Source organism: Oryzias latipes, chromosome 11, assembly GCF_053564925.1.
Source record: "Oryzias latipes strain Hd-rR chromosome 11, Olatipes_Hd-rR_3.1".
Lineage (NCBI taxonomy): Eukaryota > Metazoa > Chordata > Actinopteri > Beloniformes > Adrianichthyidae > Oryzias > Oryzias latipes.
The window spans coordinates 24,436,904-24,453,774 of NC_136247.1; the positions used below are offsets into that span (position 1 = coordinate 24,436,904).

General features: G+C 39.6%; 1 protein-coding gene across 2 annotated transcripts; it reads left to right on the forward strand.

The window, feature by feature from the left end:
- The first annotated feature begins 598 nt into the window (after nucleotides 1-598).
- On the forward strand, nucleotides 599-11,121 carry slc30a8 (solute carrier family 30 member 8). 2 transcript variants are annotated; one of them, XM_011480716.4, is made up of 10 exons: nucleotides 599-696; nucleotides 1,001-1,080; nucleotides 3,341-3,495; nucleotides 4,130-4,276; nucleotides 6,632-6,785; nucleotides 6,882-7,036; nucleotides 7,123-7,235; nucleotides 9,221-9,326; nucleotides 9,442-9,576; nucleotides 9,856-11,121. In XM_011480716.4, the coding sequence occupies exons 2-10, from the start codon at nucleotides 1,019-1,021 to the stop codon at nucleotides 9,999-10,001; spliced, it is 1,173 nt and encodes a 390-aa protein (XP_011479018.1). In that variant the 5' UTR covers nucleotides 599-696; nucleotides 1,001-1,018; the 3' UTR covers nucleotides 10,002-11,121. The 2 variants fall into 2 exon arrangements, with proteins under 2 accessions (XP_011479018.1, XP_004073803.1); XM_004073755.5 differs by lacking the exon at nucleotides 599-696 and having other exon boundaries at nucleotides 824-1,080.
- The last annotated feature ends 5,750 nt before the right edge of the window (nucleotides 11,122-16,871 follow it).

The window sequence follows — 16,871 nt, forward strand, 5'->3', positions numbered from 1 at the left end:
TACATATTTGTTGACAATAAAGATAAGAATGCACATTGTAATAATCTGTTTTGAAATATTCTTTTAAAACTTAAAAAAGATAAAATCCTTGATGTGTTTTTATTGAACATTAAATCATTGATGTTTTCCTTCCAAACCTAATCATTGAAATTACATTTAAGATGGTTTTGTTGTCCAAACGTGGATTTCACGTTTTTTCGGTTAATTTTTAAGTTTGGCTTCATTGATCATTAGCCTTTTTCTAAACTTTAAATCATATTACATTAACAAGGATGAAAAATTCAGAATGTGAGGGGGAAAAAGTCACGATTTCTTTTTAGGAGAGAAGAGCCAAATCCACCTTTTGAATGTGGGTAAATGTCGCCATCTTGTGGTGACTTTCTGGAACTACGTTTAACTCTTTTTTAAAATCAACAAATACCGGTATCTGCATAATATTTATAGGGATGCAACTCTTGCCCTTTATGGCTAAACTTGAACTCCCCTAGAGCAACAACCTTTGGAATGCAGGAAAACACATCTTGACGCAGAGCTCCAACTCAGGCTTTGCGCACACGGCCCTTCCAGACTGTTGGATAACCGTCCAGTGCCGGCTGCTGAAGGGAAAGTGGGCGGGTCTGCGAGTTCCGGCTGGTGGAGAACTGAAGCGTTTCATCAACAGCTGATTGACACATCAGAACGTCAAAACCACTTTTCGTTAGTTTCCTTTCTTTCCGCTGTTTTATCCGAACTTTTTGCGCTCTTGGCGCAGCAGCTCGGTGCGCCATGACCGCACGTCGTTTTGCATTTGCGCCTGTGGTTTGCACACGGTGCAAACCGCGGTAGTCACACGGCTGCATCAAACCTTCAGTTGTTTGCGCCCCGCAGCTTCTGAGAAACAAACTTGTGCGGCTCTCAGGAGGCGCAGCAACAGTTTCCAGGAGCTTCTCCTTCAGGACGGAAGCCACAAGCTGCTGATTTTAACTTTATTCTGTAAAGTTTGACTTTCTTTCCCCCCCAGACTGTCCTGTTCAAACAGATGAATCCGGAAAAAGTGCCCCTGTTGACAGAAACGCAGAGCTCCAACACTCTGCCTGGAAGGTAAACTTGATTTTTATCATATACATTTATTATTTTTATGATTGTTTGCATGTTTATTAGTCTATTACAGTGAAAATTTTTATTTCTACATTTATTTTTTTATGTAAAAAAACAAATAAATACAAGTTCATAAAAAAGGAAAGTGACATCCAGAAAAGCTTATTTTCTTCACATTTTCCATTTTTATTTATTTATTCCTAGGTTGATGGGAAAATAAATATTTGGGTTTCCTTTGCTTTGACCTGCCGCTTTTCCACACGGGACTAAAGGATCAGCTGTGCGCAAACACGCTCAGTTTTACGCAGCAGTTCTCAGGAAGGGGGGCGTGCACCCTGCGGGGCACCTTTGGGTCCCGTGGGTAAAGCATAGCTTTAAAATGTCTGTCATTCATTCATTCATTCATTCATTCATTCATTCATTCATTCATTCATTCATTCATTTTTCTCCCACACTTATATTCAGGGACAATTTAGGGTGACCAATTTACCCATGATGCATGTTTTTGGACGGTGGTCTCCACCAAATAATAATCATTATTATTGTTATTGTTATTATGCGCAGGAGGGTCTGTTTCACAGCGAGGTTATCACATGGTTAAAAAAAAACGTTTAAAACGTTATTTTTTAAAGTAAAATCGTTTACAATTAATGATTTTAATGAAATGTATTAAAAAAACACTTTTATTTGTATTTTTATTGCAATATTTTTTTGTCCATGCTGCCAATTTCTTTACATTTTACAAAAAATCGATTATCATGACTTTTTTTCCAAAGACAAAAAATCAAATTACATTTAAAATGAAAGTGGATTTCTTGTCTGCACATGGATTTCATGCTTTTTCTATTTAAAAACTAGATTAATCTAAAAAAAAAATAGCAGCATTTTTTGTAGTCAAATATTTATTTTATTTTATTAAAAAAAATAATATAAATCCTTACATTTGCAAAGCCAAAGCTCAACCTTTTTTTTTTCTGGAAAGTTTCTTAGAGGAAATCTGGATATTTTGCTGGCAGTGAGGTGATTTTTTTTTTTTTTTTTTTTTTTTTATTGATGCAGAACAAAAGTGACATACAGCAAAAGAAAACAAGCAACAATAAACTGTACATCAAAAGTTCAAAATAAACGCCAGGGGATATACAAGCAAAAAAATAAACTTACACTAAATTATACAGCTGAGCAAGGTGATCCGTTTTAATTGCTTTTTTGTTTGTACTGGGAGAAATGGAATGTAAGTAACATCTAACTTGGGCTAATAAATCAAGAAAATTAGGAGCTTTATTGCTGAATTTAGATTTGTGAATATAATACTTGTTTAATAAAATTAGAAAATTTATTAAATAAAATTGAGATAAAAATGTCTTATCATGATTAATGTAACCAAATAAGATGTTTTTCCAGGTTAAATTAAAATGTGGATAAATTTGAGTTTTTATCAAGTTTGTTAATTTGTCCCATATTTTTTCAGTGTACTTGCAGGTCCAAAAAATATGCACCAACGTTTCCTCAGACTGAGAACAGAAAGAACAGTTTTTATCAATATCCCTTTTTAGCCTTTGCTTATACTGATTTGTTGGATAAAACCTATGAATGATCTTGAATGAAACCTCTTTCACTTTGTTGTTTAGAAGATATTTGTTTGGCAGAAGCCCAGTGAGGTGATCCCTCACGTCGTTCCTGTCCTCGTCCTGTCACTCAGAGCTCCTCTCTGGATCCAATCATCTCATCTCCGTGCTTCCACGTCTCACGTCTCTGATAAGATGTCAGCAGAGCCGGGCCTCTCCGCCTCCTCTCTGGCTGTCACTTTCTCGGCGACGTCGTTATGAAACCTTTACCTCCTTTGCTTGGGAGATCCGTCGAATGCTGCAGAGGATCCTCTTGACGTGCACAAAAATGAATGACAGTCTGACATGGCTGCCTTTGGTGTCCAAAGTGGAAATGATCATTTATAAAGAATTATCTCTTTAAAAAAAGAAAATAAAAGCTGCCGAGCTCAAAATGTCCTAGAAGTCAAACCTAAAAGTGGTAAAAACCTCTAAATCAGCCTCAATTCTAGACACTTATTTAACTCGCATTTAATACATTTACTGTCTGTGTTATTTTCATCAGTTTTCAAAGTCTTCAGAATAAATAAATGAATTATAAAAGCATCAAAACAGTCTAATATTAGGAAGTCTGATGTTTAGAAAAACGGTTTGGAGGTTCTTGCAGGCTGTCTGGTTCCTGGTGGAACAGTGTGACCCCTTGGTCTTTTTGTTCACAGCCCGCCAAACCTGGAGGGGCTGCAGGGAGGCGCCGAGCATTGCCATGACAACAGCCGGGCGCAGGAGGATCGAGAGACGGAGAAGAAAGTAGCCAAAAGGAGGTTGTATGTGGTTTCCGTCATCTGCCTGGTCTTCATGGTGGCTGAGATCGTCGGTACGTTTCTTTCACATCTAAAGATGCGCTCCGATGAAAACTGTTTTTTTTTTTGGTGTTGTTAACGTCTTCTTGTGGCGTTTTTTGGATGATTGAGGACATTTGAAAAGAGAATTTGCATTTCTGAGTATTTCTCTATTCAAATTGTTGTGAATCAGGAGCAGACAAAAAGAACACAGTTTGAAAAAGATCGTTTAATAGCCGCTAGGCGGGGCCACAAGCTGCCTGCTCTGCTCCATTCTGATGCGTCCACCTGCAGACAAATAGATCTTTGTTTTCCTCGTCTTCGCTGGAGACTGGATGTAAACTGTACGGCTGGATTGCTCCCACATTTTCAAAGAGAATATTCTTGGGGTTGTGAAGGGCTGTAAGCTAGCAGGAGAGAGTGTGAACAGAGAGCTCTCAGCCCTCCAATGGTCCCGCCCACAACTCAGAGCTGAATTTCTAATAATGCTCTGCAAAAAACTAAAAACGGAATCATCAGCATAGAAAAAGTAAAACCCACTGGGAGGGCTTTGAAAATAGATCAAAAGATGATCGGAGTGGATCTTTCATTTCTGAAATGTGTTTCCTGCTCTTGGAACTTTTGGAGTTGAGCTTCACCGGGAATCTTTCTGACTCCTTCTTTCTGCAGGTGGTTACCTGGCCGGAAGCCTGGCGGTGATGACGGACGCCGCTCACCTGCTGACTGACCTGACCAGCTTCCTCATCAGCCTGTTTTCTCTTTGGCTCTCCTCAAAGCCGGCGACTCAGAAACTCAGCTTTGGCTGGCACCGTGCAGGTAAAACCCTCAGGAAACTCTTTTAACTATCTTCTATCAGGTCCTCCTTAAACTGGTTCAAAACTAGATTTATTATCCTATAAAAAGATAAAGAATTAATTAAAACATATTTGCTTTACTTAACTACTTTTTTATTTAGCTGTTCATATGTTTAAATATTGTTTATACTTCATGTATACATGTGTGTATATACATATATTCTTAATGACAGACTAATGAGGGACTTTTAATTTATTCTATTCTGTCCTAAAAACATGTTTATAAAAATAAACGTTTTATATATATATATATATATATATATATATATATATATATATATATATATATATATATATATATATATATATATATATATATATATACTGTATATATTTGGCCAACAAAACAAGTCATTGATGTAATTTCAAGCCATTTTGCAGAAGCAAATTGATTATTTTCCAGACAACCTTTAAAATCTTTACTTATCAAATATTTAAGTACAGCCAAACAGAATTGGTATTTTCCAGGTCCTTTATGAACTTTTATTCCCCCAGATTCTTTCTAAAATAAAATCTTTATTGTGGCACATGGAGCTCTAATCACCTATGAAGTGAGAAACTGATTGGTCTGTTAATTCAAATCCATTCAAACTGTTCAAATACTGTCAGAATATTTCTGCGGATCTCCATAAAAGAGGACGCTGTTGGATGGACTCAGTGTGGAAAGTCGGATGGATTCCAGCCCTGCATGGAAACTCCTCTGATAATTCCTGCTAGCTTTGTGGGAATTTCCCACCTGTCCGTTCCAGCAGGTGAGGACCGCTCTCACAGCTGCTGCCAATGGTTCTGCTTCCCACTGTGGGCTCAGACGGACGTGTTCACATGAGGAGGAACCACGTGTGGTCAAATGAAGCAGCGTGAAAAAAAAGGCAAAGACAAAGCAGGACGTTTGGTGCCAAACTTCCAAAAGTACTGAAAGACAGATAGAACAGGAAAAACACGAAACAGAATAAAAAAAAAAAAACTTTGTCTCTTGTTTAGTAAAACCTGACAAATTAAAGAAAAGACCGACAATCGTCATTTGTGAGGGATTGAAAAATTCAGTGCATTTAATAATCGTATGCTTTTTCCAAATTAAAATAGTTAATATAATATAAAATACATTTCTTGAAATGTAATTTCAGTTTTTAAATTCTTATCAAAACATTTGGATACTTGACATTGACGTTGTCTCAAAACAGGTCTCAAACCGAAGTTATTGGATGTTTTACTCTATAAGTAAGGATTAAAAAAAATTACAACAATACAACCGCTTCAGAGGGCCCTTATCGTTGCTCGCCTGGGGCCCCCAAACTGCTAAGTCCCCCCCTGTTCATTCCCTTCTTTCACACTAATGGCACCTTGACATAGAAACTGGTTTACTTCCAACTGAAGTCAGTTCAGCCGCTATCCTTTCACGATACGGACGCTGCCATGTTGGAGCCAGACGTCAGCAAGCAGTGATCGGGCCGAGTTTGTTGTAGTCATTGTTTCTATGGCAACCAGACTCATCAATCAGGTGTGAGCTTGTTGGAAGGACTGTTATGTGCTGCTGCTGCATCCCAGTAATTATTTATTTATTTTTGTTTTACAGGACACAGGTTATTTCTACCATCTAATAAACTGTGTTCCTAAACTTTGCTGTCCATCGTCCATATATCTGTTTTGATTGTTGGATGTGGAGGCCAGCAGGCTCCGCCTACATTTAGAAGCATTATCTAGAGCATGTTAGAAAAAAGGTATCAGAGCCAGAATGATTCTTCTGACCAATACATTGACCTTACTTTTGCAGATGTTATAAAAGGTTACTGTAAAAATGTCATAGACCAGACCCAGAAGATCATCGGCTGCCCCCCCTTTCGCCTCGAAGGGCCAACACAGGGCCCTTAGGGACCTGTCCCACCCAGGACACACTCTGTTTGAACTGTTCCTTTCAGGACGGAGGCTCAGAGAAATCACCACACAGACTAAAGAATGGTTTCCATCCCACAACCATCACCACACTCAGGCATAAACATGCACAAGAAGGGCTGCCGAAACGGAAAATGTGCAATCAAGTTGACTAGTTGTGTAATAAAGTGAACTAGTTTTGCAATTAGGGGACTAGCATTAGAGCAGAGTTCTTTGTGGTATGTTAAACTGGCCTTAAATTAATAAGGAGGATATTGTTTGTGTTTTTTACATTCTGAATATGAGACTGAAGGACATTTTCTGAAAAATTTGCAGTGCAAATAACATGTCACAATGACAATGAAGTATCTCTGGAGCTGTGACTTTATTTGTTTACGGAAAATGGTTTACTTCCCTCAGAGGTCTTTTCCTGCTCTCATGTGTGCAGAGATCCTGGGGGCGCTGTTGTCTGTCTTCACCATCTGGCTGGTCACGGGAGTGTTGGTGTATCTGGCGGTGGAGCGCCTGGTGACTGATGACTTCACCATCGAGGGCAGCATCATGCTCATAACCTCTGGGTGTGCGGTGGTGGCCAACATCATGTGAGGAAAACTTCTTTACAGCAAACCCATCAGAAGACGGCGGGCTTGCAGGGAAGCTCTGACACGTTTGCTCCTTTTTTTTTTTTTTATGGTCAGCATGGCGGTCACCTTGCACCAGTCTGGCCATGGTCACAGCCACGGTGGGCTCGGCTCACATGGACACTCCCACGAGAATGGAAAACCCAATAAGCAGATGTCAAACAGCGTCCACTCTGAGCTCATAGACATGGAGCAGAGCCTGCCGGATCACGGTTCGTTCAGTCGTCACGTTTCATTGGCATAAAAACGCTCTGGTGACATCACACCCTTGTGGGCGTGTACTTTCTCCCCACAACAGGTGGGAGGACTCAGCAGGCCAACGCAAGTGTGCGGGCAGCGTTCGTGCACGTGATTGGAGACCTTCTCCAGAGCATTAGCGTGCTCATCAGCGCCATTGTCATCTTCTTTAGGGTAAGATTTTTCCTCTTTTTTCACATAAGAACGAAGAACTCTGAGGAAACTGAACTCATGCAGAGAAATAAACAGTAAACAATCCAACCACTGGCAGTCTACAGGCACTGGCCCTCACTGGCTGAGCGCCTGCTACACACCCCTCACTCTCCCCCTCTTCCCCTTTCTTCAGAAAAGCGGCTTTTGTGTTGGTTTTATCTCCATAGCAACCATTTTATCTTTCGGTCATCAGGGGATGACCAGCAGGTTTATGGAATTTTTAGAAGAATCTGCAAAAGTAAATTTTGGGATTTCCTTAGCGACAGAGGTTTTAGAAAAAACCACGCCCACATATACTCTGGTCATATTGTTCAGCTTGAACCAAGGATACATGTTTTAAATTTTCACAATGTGTTAAAAATGTGCCCACAGCAAGACAATGCCATTTTTGCGAACTTGCCACGCTAATACCATTTAAAATCTACAACTTCTAATTTCAACATTTGACATTGACTTCTGACCTTTGACCTTGCAAAGGGCTCCAAAGCTGCCATCTTGAATTTAAAATGTTCCCCTTTAGTACGGGCGGCTGTGGTGCAGCGGTAGGGCGGTCGACCCATGATCATAGGGTTGCAGGTTCGATTCCCGCCTTGCATGTGTTGAAGTGTTGGGCAAGAAACTGAACCCCACCTTGCCTCTGGTGGAAGGTTGGCGCCCAGTGTTCAGCAGCGGAGCCGCCATCACTGTGTGAATGTGTGTGTGACTGGGTGAATGGGACTGTGACTGTAAACCACTTTGGTCCTTCAAAAGAAGGTAGAAAGCGCTATATAAGTATACGCCATTTACCTTCTTAAACTTTAAACTCCTCCTGGGGATTTCAATCTATGCCTTTTAACTCCTAGAGCATCATTGGTAAGCAACCTGGGAAAACGCTTTGGACAGAAAGTATGAAGATTTTGATTGATGTAAGTGTGGCAAGCTTGCAAAAGTGACTTTTCCCTGTTGTTTGTACATTTTTTTGTCTTAATGTTGTGAAAATTGAACATAACAATCATTGGCTCAAGCAGAATAAATTGATATGACATATAGTATGAAAATCTTAGGAACGCGTGCATAGTTTAACAAAAATCCTCCGTTGCCAAGGAAATCCAAAAATTTACTTTGGCACATTCTTCTAAAAATTGCGTAGATCTGTCGTCACCCCCAGGTGACCAAAAGACGAAATGGTTGCTATGGAGATTAAACCACTCAGCCTGCGAGGGTGGGGACGGGTACAAGCAGCCCATACAATACTGCTCGTGTTTCTGAATGCTTCTGTCTGATGAGATGTTCATAAGAGCCCAGCAATTCTTTTTCTTTTTTTTACTCTAAACAATCCATGAATGATGAGATATTGATCTGAATTTGAAACAGTGTCGCGTTCCAGAAAAACTGGTGTGCTATTTCATGCAGCAATTTCACAATAAAAGCATTAAAAGTGAGATTACTACAAAAGTGCTGCCTATTGTGAATATTGTAGTGCCAAGACCAGAAAGATGGAGAACATGACACCAAATTAGAAATCAGTCTGCTTTCGGATTGATTTTAAGATTCTGTTATTAGCTCTGATAAGTGAGAAGTTTGTTCTAAATCCAGAAGTTTCTGTTCAAATCTGCTTTTTAGTACGTTTACAGCTGCCTTTAGCTAAAAGTACTACTCTTTATTTCAAATAAGTACACTTGAGTATAAGTATAGCAAGTCTATTATAGACCATGTAGTGTAGGAAGTATAAGTTAATACTTCTTCAGGCTAAATTTGAACATTTACAATATATAGTATACAAAAAATAAACTACAAGTATACTAGCCACTTTTAGAATAGACTAAGTATACCTGGAGTACCTTTCGGTAAGGGGGAGTTCTATTTTCCGCTTAAAATAACTATTATTCCAGTTCTACTATTAAGAAAAGACAGAAATAATCCAAACATTTGGTCATCTAGACATTTATTTGTTTTTAATCTTCCAGCCAGAATACAAGATAGCTGACCCCATCTGCACATTCCTGTTCTCCATTCTGGTCTTGTGCACAACCTTCACCATCATGAGAGACATCCTGCTGGTTCTGATGGAAGGTGAGGATCCCGTTAGCTCCTCCAGCTCTTCAAACAACCCGTCCTCATCTCTGCAAAGCTCTGCTGATTTCCCCCCCGTCTGCTTCTTTCTTTGTCTTGCTGATCTCCTGCTCAGGAACGCCGTCGGGGGTGAAGTACAGTGAAGTGAGGGACCGTTTGCTGGCTGTGAAGGGGGTCACGGCGGTCCACAACCTTCACATCTGGGCTCTGACTATGAACCAGGCGATGCTCTCAGCACATGTCGCTATAGGTGAGAAAATATTCTGTAGATTTGTCGTCTGTGAAAATAACCGCATTTTCCAGATATTTTCCAAAAGTATACATAAACGCTTTAAAGTGCTTTAAAAGTTTTTGTGGGTTTTCATGCTCCGCAGGGTTTTAGAGGAATGATCTCAGAGATGCTTGAATGGATCAAAATACCACTTTTGGGGTTTTTTTTTTTTTTTGCGAGGACTGAACATTATAAAACACTTAAAAGCTTAAAAAAGTTGATTTAGCCTGAAGCTCTCGTCTTCCTGTTTTTCCTCAGATGATTCCGCTGATGCCCAGATGGTCCTGAGGGAGATGACACAGGCCTGTTTCTCCTCCTACAACTTCCACTCCGTCACAATTCAAATGGAGAGACAAGCCGACCTCAAACCGGGATGTTCGCTGTGTGAAAACCCCAAGAAGTAGAAAACCCGCAGCAGTTTTTATTAAAGCATGACAAAAAATGACAATAAGGTGCTTTTTTTGTTTTTGAGGAGGATGACACTATGTTTTAATTGTTTAATTTGGCAATGTGCATATTCTGTGAAACTTAACCTTAAAGTACTTTACTCCTCCTTAACTACTTCTTTATTATTTTTGTTTTTTTGCATTTGCTGTTTATTAAGTTATATTGTTAATGCATTACGGTATATATAAATTTGGTGATAAATAAGGTTATTTCCCCTCCTAAAACTGATGTGTATCTCTAAAATGGTTTGCTCTAAAAGTGCCACAGAGGTTTCACAAGGACCTCAGGAAGTGGTGTAACCATGGAAAAAATAGTCATTTAAATTCTGGTTGACCCTTTGTCGTCAGGAACCTTTAAGAGTTTTTTTTTCTTCCTACTTTACAAATTTTGCCCCACCACATACTCAAAAACTCACCAACATTTGTGAGCATCTAGTACCTGGTGGCAAGGATTTTGTAAAAAGATAGATGACCTCACAGCAGGAGAAACTGCCAAAAATGTGAATGGGACAAAATCTCTTTTGGTGCTTTAAAAATATTTCGAAAGCCACTAATGAAACCAAAACACTTGCTGGGGGTATAAAGGAAATTCTAAAATTATTATGGGATGTCCACTGGAGTGGACCTTTTATCATTTTTTCCACAATATGGAAAAAGAAAACTATTAAGTGTGTTTCCAAGGAAATCCAAAAATGCACTTTTGCCGATTCTTCTAAAAATTCCACAGACCTGTTGTTCAACCCCGGGCAGCCAAAAAGTCAAATGGTTGCTATGGAGATAAACCAACAGACAATGCCCCTTGCAGCTTTATTTTTGCCTTTGACAGTTTCTGGTTTTAAAGCTTGATATGTTTCTTTTTTAGTTCTATTTTCATTATATTACTTGATGATTCCACAATGCACCAGAAACTGAACAAATAAAACCCTCAATTACAAGTACCGTAGTAAATTTTGTCATGTTTTTACTGCAAAAATCATAAAAATGTAAATGAAACTGTGTTTATGTAGTATGACAAATGGTCAAATGTGTAGAGATAAAATTAAAGTTTATAGATTCAAAATTAAAACAAAAAGAAAAATATCAAAAATAGGCGAACCTCCACTATGCTACATACAAAGTTCTGGATTTATTCCAAGTGGAATTGCAATCATGCGTCATAACTCTTTTTACGTTTGTTTTAATCCAAAGATTTCTGAACTAAAAGCTTTTTGAAACCTTCCCGTCAAACCTAGAATGAAAACTATACTGATGGGGGGTACGACGTCATTGCCTCACTGATGACACCACAGAAAGTTAAAATTTTCTAATTTATCCCGACATTATGTATTTATTTTTATTCTTTTGTTAATTCTATTCCGAGGAGAACAGCTTCAATGGTTTTTTTTCCCAGTCTGATGCTTTGCTAATTGTAACGTGACCCTGCATGACCCTGACAGCCTCGACCTCCAGTTTTCTCCCGAGCTGCTAGGTAAACACAGGAAGGATTTGACCCCCGCCTCTAAAATCGACAGATCCAAATCTAATAATCCTTCTGCTGCAGGGAAAACCGACCTGCCACCTCTTAGCCTCGAAGGGTCTTCTGGGTTTCTCCAGATATCAGGAGGTGTCCTTGCCACGATGGGTCAGAGCTGGGGGGGGGGGTTTCTGCACGACTTAAACCTTCACCATGTTTTAGGGATTGTAGTGCAGATGCTGACTGATGTATGTCTTAACATGCAGAGTAACTGTATTTGTGTGAAACAGCCCCGTTGCATGGCAACCATCACCAAAACAAACACGCTCTCTTATTTAAAAGGCATGTTTGAGGGCTTTGGGGAGTATCTGGGCCTTCAGACATGGAGATATTTTCAACGTGCTTGAGTTTTAGGTCCTTAATGCTGCAGCTAGGGCCTTCTAGATAATTAACCCTTCAATATTTCTTTTTTTATTTTTTTGGCGTGTACAGACCTTTTCTTGACACTGTTTTTTTCAACAGTGCCCCAAAAGTGGTATTTTGATCCATTCAAGCGACAAAAAGTGCAGTTTAATCGTCATATTCAACAGAGAACATGAGGTCAAGAGCATGCTTAGAGTTATTCAGATTTTTTTAAATATGACGACTGTTGATATAAAAAATATTAACTGCATTTTTTAAAATAATTATCATAAAACTAAAACCACCAACAACAAATGTTTGTGTTTCTTTATCTTCTTGTGGTTGAATTGTTTGGCTTTAATTTGTTGAATTGGGAGAAGAAAGTCGTTCCAACATTAAATAGAATGACAATAAGATACTGGATTATCCTAGAACACAGCTGTTGCACTTCTTTCATTTGTAAATAAATGCACTAACTCGGAGGGGAACATAACTACTGTTTCTGCCCTGCAGAAGAGCAGACTGAGGCTTCAGCTGAACCGCTAACCCGATTTTCTGAAAGTGAATTTGCTGCAAGAAGCTGAATGGACTTCATATGCTACTGCATTGTTCTCCCTTCTCCCTCAGTCTGAACTCCTCCCAGGAGGAGGAACCAGATCTGTGCATATTCAATTAAAGCAGCACTAGGTGAAAAGATAATCCCTTTCTCTTTTGATATCCCTGAGCCCTTATCTATGACACGGGCGGTGTTTCATCACAATGGGGGCTCGGTCAGCGCCCTTTGCAGGAGCTGTTGTCTGTGGATTCCACACTAGCCCATCCTTCATTTTGGTAGCTAAAAGAGTCTATGGTGCATTACTATCCAGATCCCTGGATTTTAATGTAATTTGGACCGTGCTCGCTACATTTTTTAATGGCCAAATGTGACATCCCCGATTTCCTAAAATAAACCCCTAATAAATATGAGCAGTTTACAAAATCTATTGATGACTTCGCTGCGTTCTGATGATGAAAACTTGAAAGACTGATTCGATTTTCAAATTGTATATTTGGACACTCCAATAAAAGGTTGAATGCCCGTTATAGTGCAGTGTGTAAATGAGAACTGGTCTGAGTAATTGTGTGATGTCACCCATCGAAAATAGTTTACTTCTGTTTCCTACCAAATAAAGTCGATTCAGTTGCCATTTCTTTTCGTGATATGGAGGCTGCCATGTTGGAGCCAGACATCCTCGATGAGCAGTGATTGGCCCAAATCAGTTTGAGTCAATGTTTCTATGGCAACCACTCTCACCAATCACGTGTGAGCTTGTTGGAAGGCCACACCCCTAACACTTGAGAGTGGGCTATGCCAAATCTGACAGCAAATGTTTTCAACGTTGGACGTGGGTCTTAGATGGCTCCACCGAATTTTATTTAGGCCTCTGATTGGTCAGTGTATAACTTGAATAACTCGAACTACAGGAAAATATCATGAGAAAAAAAGAGATTAATCAAGAACATGTTAAAAAAAACATCGCAGAGCAAGTCTGGTTCTTCTGACCAATAGCTATTTATTTCTCAATAGACGTCTATGGGATTTTGACTTCTTGAAGCCACTTCCTGTTTAGATCAGGCAGGGAGGAGGGGTCACTCAGTCCAGTTCTCATATACAGTACAGTCAATGGTGCAAAACATAAAGGAAGGAGAACCTAAAGTGGCTCCCATGAGAACCTCACTGAACACGAAGGTAAACGAGGGACAAACAACATTTAAAACAAAAAGATAGATCTCATCCCGTTACTTTAGCATGACCGCGTTCACGTGTGAACTGCACACGCCAACAGCTCTCATTTCATGTTCGTCTTTGTTTATTTTTATATCCCTTCAGATTGTTCTCCGCCATCCCATCAAACAAAGGTGGGCTGTGGCGTCTGAAAGCGCCGCCGTGTGATGAATGAAGGCCTCTGATGTTCATTTAGTCTCAGCTCGGGTCGATCACAGCAACACGTTGAAATCAATACATTTTCCATCAGCTGGCAACCAGCTAATCAATGCACGCTGCTGTTTCTCTCACGTTGATCCTGTATGATAGATGAGCTCCAGAGTTGTTTAGGATCCGTGAGGAGTTTAGCACACGTGCATGGTACTGTACATGTACACATACACACACACCAACAGCATCAAAATCAAACGATAAATAGCAATTGATGAAAACTCTTTTAGTCTTTCACATCAAAATTCTTTCATATATCCCAACTGTGGGCTGTTAAGCTGCTTTCGGAGCAAGTTTCATTATAAACAATAATGACCAAAAAGCTAAATAAAAAAATACAAAAAAGACACAAGTGGTGTGTTTTTTTTCGGATCTATGCAGAGATTTGACATCCAGTAGGTCATACATGCACAACATGCAGACCTTCAGGTCTGCATGTTGTGCTTAGAGGGATTGTGACCTTTGCTTGGCTGAATGTGGATTAGTCTTTCCGCTGCTCAGTAAAAGAAATCAGATCATGAAGAAGAAACAAATCCGAAGAACAAAAAAAAGAAGACCCATATTACCTTTCTCAGTTTTATTGCTATCTCTCATTATATAGCGGTTCTCCTTTCTAAGTCTCGCAGTTCCGCACATTTTTTCAGCATGTGTTTTTCTTCTTTTTTATTAAACAGCACATTATGATACTGCATCCTGATTGGATCCAGCCTTTGTCAATTAATCTGTACGGCTGGATAGCTCTCTTTTTATTGGAGTTAGTTTGGGGTTTTTGTTTTTTTGGGGCTAAAAACAGCATAATCATAATTAAAAGACCACTGGGAACACTTTGAGAATCGATCAAAAGATGATCGGAGTGGGACTTTAAAACATCCTCCTTTGCAGATTTCACCAATCGTGGATTATTTTTCCTGCACTAAACGAGGGAACACTGTTCTGCCCATTGCTCAATCAATTTAAGAACAAATTAAGTCTTCGTAAAATTAATTACAGAACCTAAGGCAAAAAGGTTTTTGATCCGGACTTTACGTGAGTTTATTAATGTTGGCACGGAGAAACTGAATAAATATCAGCAACATAAGATAGAAACGACATTAACAACTTTGAAAAAATGAAATGGAATGATGATTATGAACTTACCCTCTTCACTCACCTGAGGGGACACCACAGTAACATTCATCAAGTTTGATAAAAAAACAAACAAACAAAAAAAAAAAAAACAGCTTTCAAGGCAGATGTACTAGAGTGTATTTTTTAACAAAAATTGCAGATTGTTGTAGAACAGAAATGTTTTTTAAATGCAAAAAGCTTCATAGGTGATGATTTACGGAAGCTCTGAGCTGCCACTGCGAAAAATATATTTTGGAACAGCTTCTCGTAATAACGAGAAACTTATCACGTTATAACGAGATACTTTCTCGTTATTACGAGAAGCTGTTCCAAAAAATATTTTTCGCAGTGGCAGCTCAGAGCTTCCGTAATGATTAACATCACAGTTGGACAAAAGTACCTGAATGAATGAGGTAGCTGTGCCCAAACATGCTGTTTTCAGGCCAGCCCAGCCACTGTTGGAGTCTTTATTTTTCGACATGGTAGATCAGTTTTGTAGTTCTGTTCTCTGAATTTTTACTTTTAGTTTATGGAAATACAAGAACATTGGGTGAACCTACACACCGTACTTCTATGAGCTGAATATTCAATGTTAGTTTAGTAAATGTATTTAATCTTCTTGCAAAATGCTTTGCTTTTGTGAAACATATTATTTTGATTACTCTTATCCATTAATGTTAGCATATGATAATCATATTAATATTAATAATAACAACAATGATAATAATAATGGGGCTATGAGGGATTCCGGAAGATTTTTCCAGAGTCGAGGGGCAGCAGCCTGAAAGGCTCTGTCTCCCATTGTGGTTAACCTGATCCTTGGTTGATGAAGGCAATGTGTAAAATTTGAGCGGAGGAGTCGTGACGTTGCATGCAGGGAAAGGAGCTTACTAAAGTAGGCAGGGGCAGTTCCATGGACGCATTGGTAGGTGAGGAGACAGAGTTTGTAGTGAATTCTGGAATGAATGGGTAACCAGTGAAGTGACTGAAGAACAGGAATGATGTGGTCAAATTTGCATCTCCTTGTCAGGACCCTAGCAGCGCAATTTTGGATGTGCTGAAGCTTTTCCAGGCTCCTGCCAGGAATCCCAACAAGGAGATAAATGCATGGATCAGTTTTTCTGCATCAGACTGGGTGAGTGAGGGGCGGAGCTTGGCAATGTTTTTGAGATGGAAAACAGACACTTTGGAGAGGTGACGTATGTGATGATCAAATGTTAGATTAGAATCGATTTTGACACCAAGATTTAAGAGAGTGGAATGTTGTGACCAGAAACCACAATGCCTTTGATGGAGGATGTTTTGATCTGGTGAGGTGTACCGATTAATATGGCTTTAGTCTTGTTGCTGTTGAATGGGAGAGAGTTTTCAGCCATCCACGTCTCTATCTCCTGGAAACATGCCTGGAGGGCAGAAGAAGTTAGGGTGGGAGTGGAATCCATTTTGGATGATTTGTCTGAGTGGAGATATGTAGGTGGTAAATAGTGAAGGTCCAAGAACAGAGCCTTGAGGCACTCCGCAGGTGACTGTGTGTGTGTGACATTTAGCAGTCCCCAGAGCCACATATTCTGTCCTGTTTGTGAGATGTGATTACCGTGGCAATGATATACCACGGCAGCTGACAGGTCCAGAAGGAAGAGTAAAGTTGGGGAGCCCTGGTCTCTCTCTCTCCCTCTCTCTATATCTATCTATCTATCTATCTATCTATCTATCTATCTATCTATCTATCTATCTATCTATCTATCTATCTATCTGTCTATCTGTCTGTCTGTCTGTCTGTCTGTCTGTCTGTCTGTCTGTCTGTCTGTCTGTCTGTCTGTCTGTCTGTCTGTCTGTCTGTCTGTCTGTCTGTCTGTCTGTCTGTCTGTCTGCCTGCCTGCCTGCCTGCCTG

What these genes read in the sequence shown, in the direction of transcription:
- slc30a8 (XM_011480716.4), top strand. Translation starts at nt 1,019, where the DNA reads ATGAATCCGGAAAAAGTGCCCCTGTTGACAGAAACGCAGAGCTCCAAC. An exon ending in CTTTGGCTGGCACCGTGCAG is followed by an intron (nt 4,277 to 6,631) that starts GTAAAACCCTCA and finishes TCATGTGTGCAG; the next exon opens with AGATCCTGGGGGCGCTGTTG. An exon ending in CCTGCTGGTTCTGATGGAAG is followed by an intron (nt 9,327 to 9,441) that starts GTGAGGATCCCG and finishes TCTCCTGCTCAG; the next exon opens with GAACGCCGTCGGGGGTGAAG.